The sequence below is a fragment of the Lotus japonicus genome, chromosome 5, assembly GCF_012489685.1.
Source record: "Lotus japonicus ecotype B-129 chromosome 5, LjGifu_v1.2".
NCBI classification, from domain to species: domain Eukaryota; kingdom Viridiplantae; phylum Streptophyta; class Magnoliopsida; order Fabales; family Fabaceae; genus Lotus; species Lotus japonicus.
This window is the reverse complement of record NC_080045.1, coordinates 58362862-58376326: the sequence shown is the minus strand read 5'-3', so window position 1 is coordinate 58376326 and position 13465 is coordinate 58362862. Positions and strand designations below refer to the sequence as shown.

Sequence of the window (13465 nt, the reverse complement as noted above, 5' to 3'; positions counted from 1 at the left end):
TATGGTCAAAAGGTGAGAGCTTAAGTGTAGGGGCCAGTTACAAATGTCGGAAATATAACCAAGCTATTATTTTTGCGTTTTTTATGCTTTGTGAAGAGAAAGTCAAAACTCACAAGTGATTCTCATTACTCTTGTATTAATAAATATTGAATGATAATGAATGATAAAATAAGAGAGTTTAATAGAGTATAATAAACTTTAAGAGAGTTGAATTTGAATAGACTATAGAGTATAATAAACTTATCTAATGTTTATGTTTGATACACATTAGACATATAGTGGGTAAGAACGGATGAGTTCTTCTCATAAAGTTGTGTGTTCAATTTTCGTTGCTAATGTAAGAATGATATTGGTGAGTAATTTGAAAGAATCTTGATATGCAGCCTATGATCCGGATGTATACTCTAGCTCATAATGGTGACCAGAGCCGAAGTCATCAAAACATTATATAAACAAAAAAATAAGTAAACAACACAACTCAAATATTTGAACCACCACTTCCTAGGGATAGTTTTACTTTAGAGATATGATTCATTTACATCTCACTTTTGTTTTATCTTATTTTCACTTATTTTTCTTATCTCTCAATATTTTGTGTCACATCACATATCATATCTCACATTTTTCTCCATATTCACATGAGGTGGAGGTGATTATGAAGTGTGTATGAAATTTTATTCTCCTTTCACTTTATGATATATGAGGCCAACAAAAAAATTAAGGCTTAATTGCACTTTTGGTCCCCCAACTTTGGCCTTCATACGAAAATCGTCCTCAAACTTCAAAATTAGCAAAAACCATCCCTGAAGTTTACACCTGGTTGCAAAATTGGTTTTCCGTTACACTTCCGTGAGAAACTAACAGCATATCCCGTTAAAAATGAATTAAAAAATAAAGAAAAAAATTGAGAAAAAAATTTAAAAAATAGTGGAAGCTCTTCAGATCTTCATCTTCCTAGTAAGCAAGAGGGAGTGGAAGATTAGGGTTCATCACAGCTTCTCCTCTCCCCATCTCCTCTGTTGATCTTCTTCTGCCTCTTCTCTCTGTCCCTCAATCGCGTTCATCTTCTTCTTCTCCGTTCCTCTTCTCCTCACCCATTCCTCTTCTCTTCTCGCATTCATCTTCCTCCCACATCTTCTTCTTTATCTTCCGAAACCCAGCAACCCCAAATCGCGAAAAGAACCCAGATCCTTTGCCAATGACGGTGCCTTTCTTGCGATCGGTTGCATGTGATGGTGGGGTCAGGGTTCTTCAGAAACCTGATCTTCAAAAACACGAGAGAGAAGCCGACGACGGAGATAGAGAGAGAGGGACGGCGACGGAGATAGAGAGAGGGACGACGGCGGAGATAGAGAGAGAGAGGGACGACGGAGTCGGCTGGAACACGCGGCGGCGTTCGAGGAGGTGGGGCGATGGAGATTCGGTAAGGACGATGCCATGGAGCGCTGGGGCGACCCTTGCGGCGACAATGGAGTTGGCTACGACGATGGGGAGAGGGAAACGATGAAGACATCAGAACCAAGGTGACCGAGAGATGATTATGATAGTTGGGGTGTTTTCTTTCATCTTCTTCTCTGATTGGTGTGATAGGGAAAATTTGGGGTTTTTAAGATGTGGCTTAATAGCATGGTGGTTTGGGTTCTGTGTCGTGTGTGATGTTGGCGTTTTTGTTCTTCCTTTCATCTTTTCCTTCTGGTTATGGTGATTGGGGAATGGCTGTGGCGATTGACAGGGAGAAGAGGTGGTGTCTTCAGGTTGGAATTGTTTCAATGGTGAAGTGAGAGGTTATGTTTTGAGTGTTGAAATGGGAGGTTCTGGTTTGGTGTGGTTGAGGAAATGGTTATTTGGAGATGGATTCATGAGGTGAAGAATAGTGGTTAGTCATGGCTATGGAAAGAAGGATCAAATGGTGTTGGTGATGGAAGATGAAGAGAAGCTTGGTTTGTGTTATTTGGTTCTTGTTGAGGAAGAAGGACATGATGAAAGTTTAACCAAGCTTTGTAAGAGTAAGGAGCAGAAATTACAAAGGGATAAAAAGCCTCTTCAACATGATTGTGCTTGTTCATTTCATACATCTTCATGTAAATTGCATTAAATCTTGTTAAACATAATTATTTTAATTTAGAGCATGTGATTTCAAAAAAAAGGTTGAGGTAATTTTTATTTGTGGAATTTTCTGGGTTTTGAATGAAGATGATGAATATTGTTGAAGATGATGAAAACTCTATGAATTTTCTGGATTTTTAATTTTTTTTACCCAGAAAACGTTAGTTTCTTACGGAAGTGTAACGAAAAATCAATTTTGCAACCGGGTATAAACTTCAGGGATGTTTTTTGCTAATTTTGAAGTTTGGGGACGATTTTCGCAAGATGACTAAAGTTAGGGGACCAAAAGTGCAATTAAGCCAAAAATTAATATTCATATTTGATTTGGCGCTAAAGCTAACATAAACGTAATAATTTTATGTATCTCAAGATATATGCGCGTTGAGATACATACGGGAGAAGTGAGAATTTACTACATTAAATTGATTAATGAACATGGATTGAAGAAACAGAAGTTTAATACATGAATCCATGTTAAGTTGAACAGGAATGAATGGGTACATTTTATGGCTCGTGATCCATCACATCAAATAGCTTTAGTTGTGATCCAGTCGGCTCTTCAATTTAATGGTGCATAGTCCGTGATATATATGCCACAAATCACAATGCACCCATGGCCCATACACCATGGGTATTTTGAATTAACAAAAACAATTAATAGCATTTACAACAAAAAAGAAAATAATTAATTGATTTATATTTTAGAAGCATCTCATTAAACTAATAAACATAAGTGACGGCAACAGAAAAGAAATTAAAAAAACAAAAACACCAAAGAAATAGTCATAGATGTTGGTATGGCTTCTAATTACAACGACATTGCACCTCATAAGGAAGCTGATAGTGATGTTTTCGGTAGAACCGTGGAAGGAATGCAGGGTCATATGTGATTAACCCAATACATTATCATGCTTGTTCACAGAACATTTTACAGCATTACAAATAATTTTATGTATAATCAAATATTCAGAGACAGTTAAAATATTACACAAAAGTATGCCAGTAATGATACTTGGACACTCAAAGACACCTCATTTTTCTCTCTTCTTACCAAATCATATCATATATCACTTCCATAACTTCTCTCTTTTCTCTTCCTTTCTCACTTTGGGTGTTTGTCGGGGGTATCGGTAAGTATATACTAGCTAAAACTTTTTATGAAGTGTAGCCAAACTCACCTTTTTTCATCACCTGTAATGCAATTATCATCAAGGTTGCTGGTTCCTTCCAGCCACTCCTCTAGCTTAGCTTCTTTATTAGCTTTGAAGTCATCATATCTTTCTGAAACTGACAATAACTTAACACTAATATCACTAGCATCTGTCTCTTCATATTTAGACTCACCTCCAACCTGGCTTGACATGGGTAACTCATCAGTTTCAGTACCCTGTAAAGATGAAGTAATGCTAGCAGATGTGGTTGATAATTGCGAATCAAGACACACCTGTGGCTTCTCACCTTTGGAATCTATTGATCCCCTAGCATCAGGTTGCTGCCAATTGAGACTGTTAACCTTCTTTTTTGCTGACTTGAAAACATTTGAAAAGTAGTTGCTCCTTTTTTCATCACCTTCCTGAGCATGAAATGTAGTTTTACCCCAAAAGCTGGCAATTTCTGTCTGAGAACCTGATGCCGAGGGACGGATTAACCCTCTTTTCGGTTGTTTTGTTTTCATAGTCACCATAGCTTTTTTAATCTCTCCTATCATCCCATTAGCTATGGGAGATCCGCACTCTTTCATTGATCGAACCATTGCAATGGAGTCCTCAAAATCTTGTGTCTGCAAAGTTGTTTCATGAGACTTCTCAACAAGATTTTTCTTAACTTTGATGACATTGGGCACAGCATTCTGAGCATGATGTTGGATAAAGAAAAGCCCAACAGATGGTTCATTAGCCACGTACTTGATCATCTCTGCCATGGATTCACTTATCTCCAGAAAACCATCAACATTAGAGAACTCATACATCTTCCTGAAGGAAAAGAATTGACACATGGCATTCTTAGTCAGTCCCAAAAGAATTGCAGCAGATTAACAGCTTCAATGAAATGGATCATAAAGGTAGAGAGATGATAAAGGTAGATGAAAATATTCAAAAACAGAAGATTCTCCCAACCAAACATCTTTCCAGCAACAAAAATGGGAACTAAAGCACATAAGAGAATGGGGAGGGAGGAGCTAAGAACTTCCGGTGAATAGTGTGAAAGTACATTATTTTCAAATATTCAAACTCAAGTAGCAATAATTATCAATTTCCTTTTTCTCCATTTATCCTAACTCATGAGAGAATGACGTGCACTTTTGGCACTAACACTCCTACGCCCTAACAACTGTTGAATAAACTTAGCAGCATATGCAGTATATAAGTTAAAACAGCAAAAACTGTTGGCACATGGCATAAGGGTTCTTTTATTTTTCTCCCTGAGAAAGAATAATTCATTTTTCTCCAATCTCCAATGATATATGTGGCTGTTTAAGATGAATGAGTTCATTGAGTCAAACCAGTTTAGTAACTCCAGTCTCCAATCAATGGGTAGTTACTGAATAAAAGTAAAGTTTACTGTATAATAGACTTCTAGGTATAAAAAAAGGATTTAACAAATGAGAGAAAAGAAAGGCGTCACAAAGCATCCAACCATTAATGAGAAAATCAAGGAACTAAGTAAATTTTAACAAATCTATGATTTATTATGCATGTCATTATCAACCATTGATTTGTTATCAATGGTTGAAATGCTTATTTTCCTCCCTAAAGTGAGAGTTTAGAGAAGCCAGGTCTAAAAATTAAGCAATAGGTCCAACCATAGTAAGGGATTAAGGATGAAAATAAACAATGTAGCACCATTTTTTGAAACTAAAGTAACAACTCCCTGCTTAGGAATGAGGAACCAAGTTACAATCTATTAGACAAGTAACCCTCCTAAAAGACAGAACATGGCATAATGAGAGGAAAAACTTCAGATCTCTGAATAAAAATAATTTGGACCCCTAGTGCGCAAAAATATTTACCAATAGAATTCCCTTGAAAAAGCCGTGCAACGAACTAAGAAAACTTAAAACTACTTTTGGAACTTCTTGAGGTTCTGTTTATAAAGTTCAAATGATGGCAAATGAAGCATATCCAAACAGAAACATAACCTCACTTTCCTTTTTAAAATCCCTCCAGAACAAATCAGAAATCTTGCAAAAGTGGAGAGCATGCCTGGTTTCCCTACTTATAAAAAGCCAAACAACTTTGAATTTCAAGCAATCAGGCGAACACAAACAATGGCTATGAATCTAAAAACTAATGTAACACAAACAAATGAGAGCACATGGGATCTTAGTTAAGGTTTATTCTACTGGGTCCTGCAGACAAATTGAACCGTTCAAAAAGCATTATGCTCCGAAGATGAAATCTACAAGCAGAAACCAAAATAACCAGGGTGGAAACTGGAGAGACATTCAAACTCCCTTAGCATCATAGTACAGTTTCTGTCTCCATCCCTTACCCAAGTCCTCTTCCTTTATTCAAATTCATGTTTGTTAAACAAAGTGATAACCCCAAAAGTCAATTTCCTAGTAGGCTACTACTTCACATCGACCAATCCCATAATTCTCTGCTTCACACTCGCTTACATGAACGCATAATGAACTCAAAAGAATTTTCGCATATGTTCTAGCTACAAGTTCTATAAAAGAATAATTTTAGCTGGAGATTGAAGAAAACTCACCATTTAAACAGATAGACCAAAAAGAAAACAGCCAGCCCAATAGGCTAAAAAAGTCGACCGAGCATTCAAACCTCTCCGCACATCAATTAATCAAACATCTTTAAAACAAAAAACAAAAAACAAAAAAAACATGCAGAAAACACCAATAAGAAAGAAAGGCCACAAAACAGAACCCTATCCCCAAGCAAGCAAGAGCAAATAATCGGCTTTTTTTTTTGTACATCGGAAAGATAAATTACACCTGTCAGGATTGATCCCTGGACACCATATGTACCCTACTCTTACCACTTGAACTATCCTACGGGGACAAATAATCGGCTTGAACATACATGAAAAAATGAAACAGATGCCAAGAGACTAGTAATTACATCTCAATCACCATATAATATAGGAGACACAGCAACAACAAAAAAACAGGTTACATTGAAGAAAGAATCCAAATTGCAAGTAAACAAAAATGGAGTTGGGTTTTGCAAATGGGTAGGGGCAAAAATAAAAAATTGAGTTTAAGAGACAAAAATCAGGACCTTATTCATTGATATAGACTAAGAATTGTAACAAGCATCTGAAAATCAAGGTGGTATTTGTTCTTGTTAAACCCTAGTTGACCAAAAAATGATGAAATGAGAACAAAAAGGTAATTGAAGAAGAAGGAGAATTAGATGGCTCACCCTGCAGTGAAGATAAGACCGTGGTGGGAGCATCAAGATGAAGATGAAACCCATGTTACGTGGTGGCGGGCGCAGTAAATCATCGGCGTCTGATCAGATCAGGTTCCTATTTTGTCTTTTTTTGTCTTGTTTGTTGAACTTTAAAATTTGGGCCTAGGAACAGTAATAATAGGCTAATGACACAGTCAATTGGTACAATGGGACACTTATGCAGGTGTTGTTGATGAGGTAGGAAATAAATGAAAGGGTGAGTGAAATGTGAACGTTTAACCACTCTTTCATATTAGCAACTTGTTTTTTTAGAAACAATTGTTTTTACTTAAAATTTAGGTTTTCTTTCATTCAAACTAGACTTTTGGCCCGTTTCCGTGCGATGCACGGACGAATAACTCTTCAATTTATCATATGTATTCATTCATTTTACTTACTTCTACCTATTTAACTTACACAACAAATTTTAATAAATCAAATCAACTCAAAACCTCAAATGTTCACAATGCCATAAACTAAACATAGGTGACAACAATTGAATTATGAACATTAATATCTACATCAATGATATAATTTAAATTATGACTATCTACATAAGTTAAACACAATTACACTTTTATGATTTTGTTTAAACATACAACAACTTAAATTATAATTAAAAAGATATTTAACCGAAACATAAACTCAAATGGTTTAAGATGAGTAATGTATAAGTTACCCTAAACGATGGATGTTTAAATTGACATCCACTGTTTTACCATTCTGCCTTAGTATAAATGCTGTATAAGCTGGTCCTAGATAATAAATAATGAACATAATCTCAATCAATACACATATAATTCAACATCAATGATTCCTCAATCCTAAGTAAAACCATAGCATACTCAACATATCATTATCTACTTGGACAAAGAGAATATTACTAAGAAAAAATGACAACCAAAATAAAACTTAGTATTTCACACCACAATTAATGTAAACACTGAAATACAAATAATAGTTCAAATCATGAAAAAGAAGTACTGCAACACAATACTTAAAAACATAAAACAAAATCACACATCGTACACATAAACGATGTAGTGATCAGCCAAAGATGACTCCCACAGCTCAATCCTATGAACTTGCAGATAATTGTCATGATTGATGATATCATCCACATAGAAGTCACACCACCCTGCACCCAACTGACCAATCCTTCCACCACCGTTAGATGCCCCTACACTCGGCTGACATCAAGTCTAAAATGCAAAGTCATATAACTTAAAATATATTTCAATCCTCAAAGTGAATCAAGAAATACTTAAAAATAATAGTTCAACTACTTAAATATAATCAAGTCAAATGATAGTCTAGCTTAAAAGTAACTTACACATATCAACAGGCATCGAACCTTGTCGTGTTCAAAATTAACCCTTCTCAACCCCTACGCAAATTAGTCGTACCACTTAGGCTAACATTCTCAAAAACTTAACATTCACTTTAAATTTGAATTACAGAACTAAATAATATAAATTCTAAAAGACTAAGACAAATAAATTCCAATCTTCAAAAGTAATGAAAAAAATACATAAAAATAATATTTTTTTAACTATTTAAATCAAATCAAGTCAAATGATAACCTAACTTAAAAGTAACTTACACAGATCAACAGGCATCGAACCCTGTCGTGTTCAAACTTAACCCTTCTCAACCCTTACGCAAATTAGTCGTACCACTAAGGCTAACATTCACAAAAACCTAACATTCACTTCAAATTTGAATTCCATGACTAAATAATATAAACTCTAAAATACAACAACAAATAATAGCAAATATATTCCAATCCTCAAAGTGGATCAAGGAATACTTAAAAATAATAGTTAAACTATTTAAATCTAATCAAGTCAAATGATAACCTAGCTTGAAAGTAACTTACACAGATCAACAATCATCAAACCCTGTCGTGTTCAAACTTAACCCTTCTCAACCCCTACGCAAATTAGTCGTACCACTAAGGCTAACATTCACAAAAACCTAACATTCACTTTAAATTTGAATTCCAGGACTAAATAATATAAACTCTAAAGTACCACAACAAATAATAGCAAATATATTCCAACCCTCAAAGTGGATCAAGAAATACTTAAAAATAATAGTTAAACTATTTAAATTTAATCAAGTCAAATGATAACCTAGCATAAAAGTAACTTACAAAGATGAACAGGCATCGAACTCTGTCGTGTTCAAACATAACCCTTTTCAACCCCTACCCAAATTAGTCGTACCACTTAGGCTAACATTCTCAAAAACCTAACATGCACTTCAAATTTGAATTACAAAACTAAATAATATAAATTTTAAAATACATCAACAAATAATAGCAAATATATTCCAATCCTCAAAGTGAATCAATAAATACTTAAAAATAAAAGTTAAACTACTTAAATCTAATCAAGTCAAATGATAACCTAGCTTAACAGAAACTTACACAGATCAACAGGCATCGAACCATGTCGTGTTCAAACTTAACCCTTCCCAACCCCTATGGAAATTAGTCGTACCACTTAGGCTAACATTCACAAAAACCTAACTTCACTTCAAACTTGAATTACATAACTAAATAATATAAACTCTAAAATACAACACCAAATAATAGCAAATATATTCCAATCCTCAAATTGAATCAAGAAATACTTAAAAATAATAGTTAAACTACTTAAATCTAATCAAGTTAAATGATAACCTAGCTTAAAAGTAACTTACACAGATCAACATGCATCGAACCCTGTCGTGTTCAAACTTAACCCTTCTCAACCCTTACGCAAATTAGTCGTAGCACTAAGGCTAACATTCACAAAAACCTAACATTCATTTCAAATTTGAATTCCAGGACTAAATAATATAAACTCTAAAATACCACAACAAATAATAGCAAATATATTCCAATCCTCAAAGTGGATTAAGAAATACTTAAAAATAATAGTTAAACTATTTAAATCTAATCAACTCAAATGATAACCTAACTTAAAAGTAACTTACACAGATCAACAGGCATCGAACCCTGTCATGTTCAAACTTAACCCTTCTCAACCCCTACCCAAATTAGTCGTACCACTTAGGCTAACATTCTCAAAAACCTAACATTCACTTCAAATTTGAATTACAGAACTAAATAATATAAATTCTAAAATACAACAACAAATAATAGCAAATATATTCCAATCCTCAAAGTGAATCAAGAAATACTTAAAAATAATAGTTAAACTACTTAAATCTAATCAAGTCAAATGATAACCTAGCTTAAAAGAAACTTACACAAATGAACAGGCATCGAACCCTGTCGTGTTCAAACTTAACTCTTCTCAACCCATACGCAAAATTGGTGGTACCAATATGGCTAACATTCACAAAAACCTAACATTCACTTCAAATTTGAATTCCAAAGCTAAATAATATAAACTCTAAATACTAAGACAAATAAAAGGAAATATATTCCAATCTTCAAAAGAATGAAAAAAATACTTACAAATAATAGTTGAACTATTTGAATCTAATAAGTTAAAATGCTAGCCTAGCTTTACTACTAATTTAATCACAACCACCAGCTTACAAAGAATAGAAAAGTTACTTACCATTAAGTTATACGAATTTCCTTTTGTATTATGAAAATTTTGTTTACTAACAAATATTACAATGCATTAACATTTTAAAATAACTGGAACCAAAAAATATACTTAAAGAGATAATTAAACACTTAGAATTTTAAAAAATAAGTATAGGACAAAGTTATAACTAAAATTAAAATTAAAAGTTAAGGATGCAACCCTAAACAACTTAATAACAAACCGTAAGAATTAGGCAACTACAATTCCAAACACTATTTACACAGACGATTTTCAATCTATATATATAAGTAAAGCACACTTGAACCATTACATTAAATACATTAGTAAAGATTGCAAGTATTATAATGCATTAAGTAATAACAAATTATCTTTGTAATAAATATATTAACTAATAAGATTAAAAACTTAAGTAAAAAAATTGTATTGTCAAAAACTATTCAACTTCCTACGTTAAATATTCAAAAAATACCTATATTAAATAATAATAGTGGAATTATATTTGAAAAGATATACACCTCTGTGATGAAATTTCAAGCACTACGAAAATCGATTGGAGAAGTACATGACATGGTGGCGAAATTCTGCATCACTAATCATCCAAAATAATACAAAAAACAGCACCCCTTTCTGATCGTGCTCTCATTGTGACGACAGATGGTAGGTACTTCCCCAATCTCCTTGAACAACCTAACCCTAATCCAGCTCTTTGTGACCCGACACGAAATTGACCTCACTTATGAAATGCTTAACATTGGCGAAAAATTCCAATCACAATCACTGGAATGAGTAATCAAAGAAACTGGCTTCTCCTTCGTCGAAATTGCAACAACTACGATTTTCATCAACTGCTCTCAAACATCAGAAACAATACAAATCCTTTTACCCCTGCTTTCATTTGAATATGTTCATAATATGCAAAATATCAATAGGTCATACTTTTTTAAAATTGACCAAATTTAGTTAACATATAGTAACTAATTAAAAATTGAAAAAGAGATATTCAGATAGAAAATTATACCACTACTATTATTCCCTGTACATAACTTGAGTACTGAATTTTGTTGGTAATATCTACAAATTAATCAAAATAAACAGGAGAGCACACAATTAGTGCAATTAACAAAACAATAATAATTTTAAAAAAAAAACAAAACAACAATATTAAAATAATACATATAATATTAAAATTTTAACACAAACTTCTAAATGGAGAGCCCATGTCGTTTACGGATCCCAAATTTCCAAGCTTGCTTCCTTTGAAATACTTGCACCAATTTTATGTCTTACGGTTGATCAAATTTCCAGTCCCAATGCCTGCAAGTAAAAATTAATTTAAAGAATGTTTATATAAGTTTAATTTAAAATTAATATTACTTAATATTTAAAATAATAAAAGCTATTAAAAGGGAGAAAACCGGTCAAAACTTAAAAAAAACCGGCTCCAGCCGGTTAAAACCGGTTTGGAACCGGTCCACAACGGATGGATGACCTGCTCAGCAGGTCACCCACTATATAATGATCATTCCTCTCTTCCTCACCCCAAAAACCCTAGCCGCTCACCTCTCATCTCTTAAACTCGTCTTCGTCCTCCTCTCTTCTTCTCTCTTCGTTTCTTCTTCTTCCTCTCGTTCTCCTTCTCTCTGAAACCCTAGCCGCTACTCTTCTCGTTCTTCCCCTAATCCTCCCTTCCCCATCCTTTTCTTCCTCTGATTTTTTCCTCTTGATCTGCTGTTCTTCAAACCCGATTTTGCTTCCTCCTCTTTTCTTCCTCTCCTCAGGTCCCGTCCACCATTTTCGCCCCCAACCGATCCTAAACCCTAATTTTCACCCCTACCAATCCAAAATCCTCATTTTTCTCCAAATTCGAGTCAAGAAGCACCTGAATCGAAGATTTTTACACCGATTTGATACATACAAGGCTCTGAGCTACACAAGCAACGATTTTTTCACCAAAATCCGAGTCAAGAAGCACATGAATCAGACATTTTAGGCTCTGAGGTATGTAAAAATCAAATTTTTACTTGATTTTGTTCGTATGAACTTTGCACTCACTGAATCCCTCCCTTCTCCCTTCTAGATCATCTCTCTGTCAACCAAATTGGACATCCAAGCCTCTGAAGATGGATTTTTTTTATATACATATCAATATGCAGTGTAAAAGAACGATTTTTTATTGTAAAGTTTGAAATTTTATAAATATGCAAGGTATATATCAGTTCTCATATGTATTGCTATGCTTTATACCCTAGTTGATGCATGCAAGCTTCCTCTGCTTCTTCCTCTACTTTACTTTCTCCTATGACCTTCCAATTAATTGTAAACAGTGAAAAAGTGAATGATGGGAGTGAAGTTGTTGGTAGCGTATGGAAGGGAGAAGTTCCATGGCAGTATAGTTGGTGGTGGTGTGTGAACAGTCTGTGTTAGAGAGACAGGACACTGCAGTGATGTGTGGTTAGGTGAGGAGTAGAACAACCGTAGATTAGAAATTTAAATCAATGGCGAGGATTGAAACCTTTCTTAGGAATAGTGATTCCAAGGGATTGTTTTAAGTAGTAGTAGATTATACTTTCTTTTCCGTCACATATTTGGGTTTTTTATATCACATTATCTACCGTATGAACCACAATGTGTAGCGTAGCAGTTAGCTAAGTTCGTCGCTTAATTATGAAGTTTATGTTTCGATCCCCACACGTGAGAATTGAAAGTATATTGTGATCAATCGTCTACTACTTAGTGTGCACCGATAGAAAAATATTGGAAAGAAAAAATACTTCGAAGATGAACAGGTTCACATGCAATAGTTAGATATAGGGGCTCTGCTTTTATGTTAGAATTATCATTAAAGTCCCCCTGCCGAGAGCGGAGTTCTGCTCCGCCCACCTCCCCTAATGGGAGTTAGGGAGAAAAAAAAGCCTTAGTTTATGTTGATTTCCTTGACTCTCCCATTCTCTTTTCTATCAGTGTTTGGAGCCACATCTTACCTCGAATGTTGCTTCCTAATGTTTACCCAAAATAATTTAATCATAAAATTATTTATTTGATGCGACTCTTTTAACATGTTTATCAGAAACATACTCGATTTTGATACTTGTAAAACAATTTAAAAGTAGTTGCGAGTTTTTTTTTTTACATCCGAAGGCTAGTGCAAAATGAAAACGAGTTATGAGTTATAACATCATGAGGGAAAATTTGATCTTTTGAGTTTCCTATGATAAAAAAAAAAAACATGCTAACAAAAACAAAAGCTTTGCATCAAAACAGTATTCCATTCAAATTGGAAGTTCAACATATAACAATTAGGAAAAGAAAAAGAAAAATTCTCTATAAATCGAAGGCACTTGAATCGGATTATTATTATTTTTTTGGTGCATTAAG

General features: G+C 34.1%; 1 protein-coding gene across 3 annotated transcripts; it reads right to left on the bottom strand.

Moving 5' to 3' along the window:
• Positions 1-2845: 2845 nt before the first annotated feature.
• On the bottom strand, positions 2846-6696 carry LOC130718074 (uncharacterized). 3 transcript variants are annotated; one of them, XM_057568532.1, is made up of 3 exons: positions 6492-6696; positions 3551-4079; positions 2846-3457 (listed from the first exon to the last, which is right to left on the bottom strand). In XM_057568532.1, exons 2-3 carry the CDS (start codon positions 4073-4075, stop codon positions 3281-3283), a joined length of 702 nt encoding a protein of 233 aa, XP_057424515.1. In that variant the 5' UTR covers positions 4076-4079; positions 6492-6696; the 3' UTR covers positions 2846-3280. The 3 variants fall into 3 exon arrangements, with proteins under 3 accessions (XP_057424515.1, XP_057424513.1, XP_057424514.1); XM_057568530.1 differs by having other exon boundaries at positions 2846-4079; XM_057568531.1 differs by lacking the exon at positions 6492-6696 and adding an exon at positions 6348-6484 and having other exon boundaries at positions 2846-4079.
• Positions 6697-13465: the final 6769 nt, after the last annotated feature.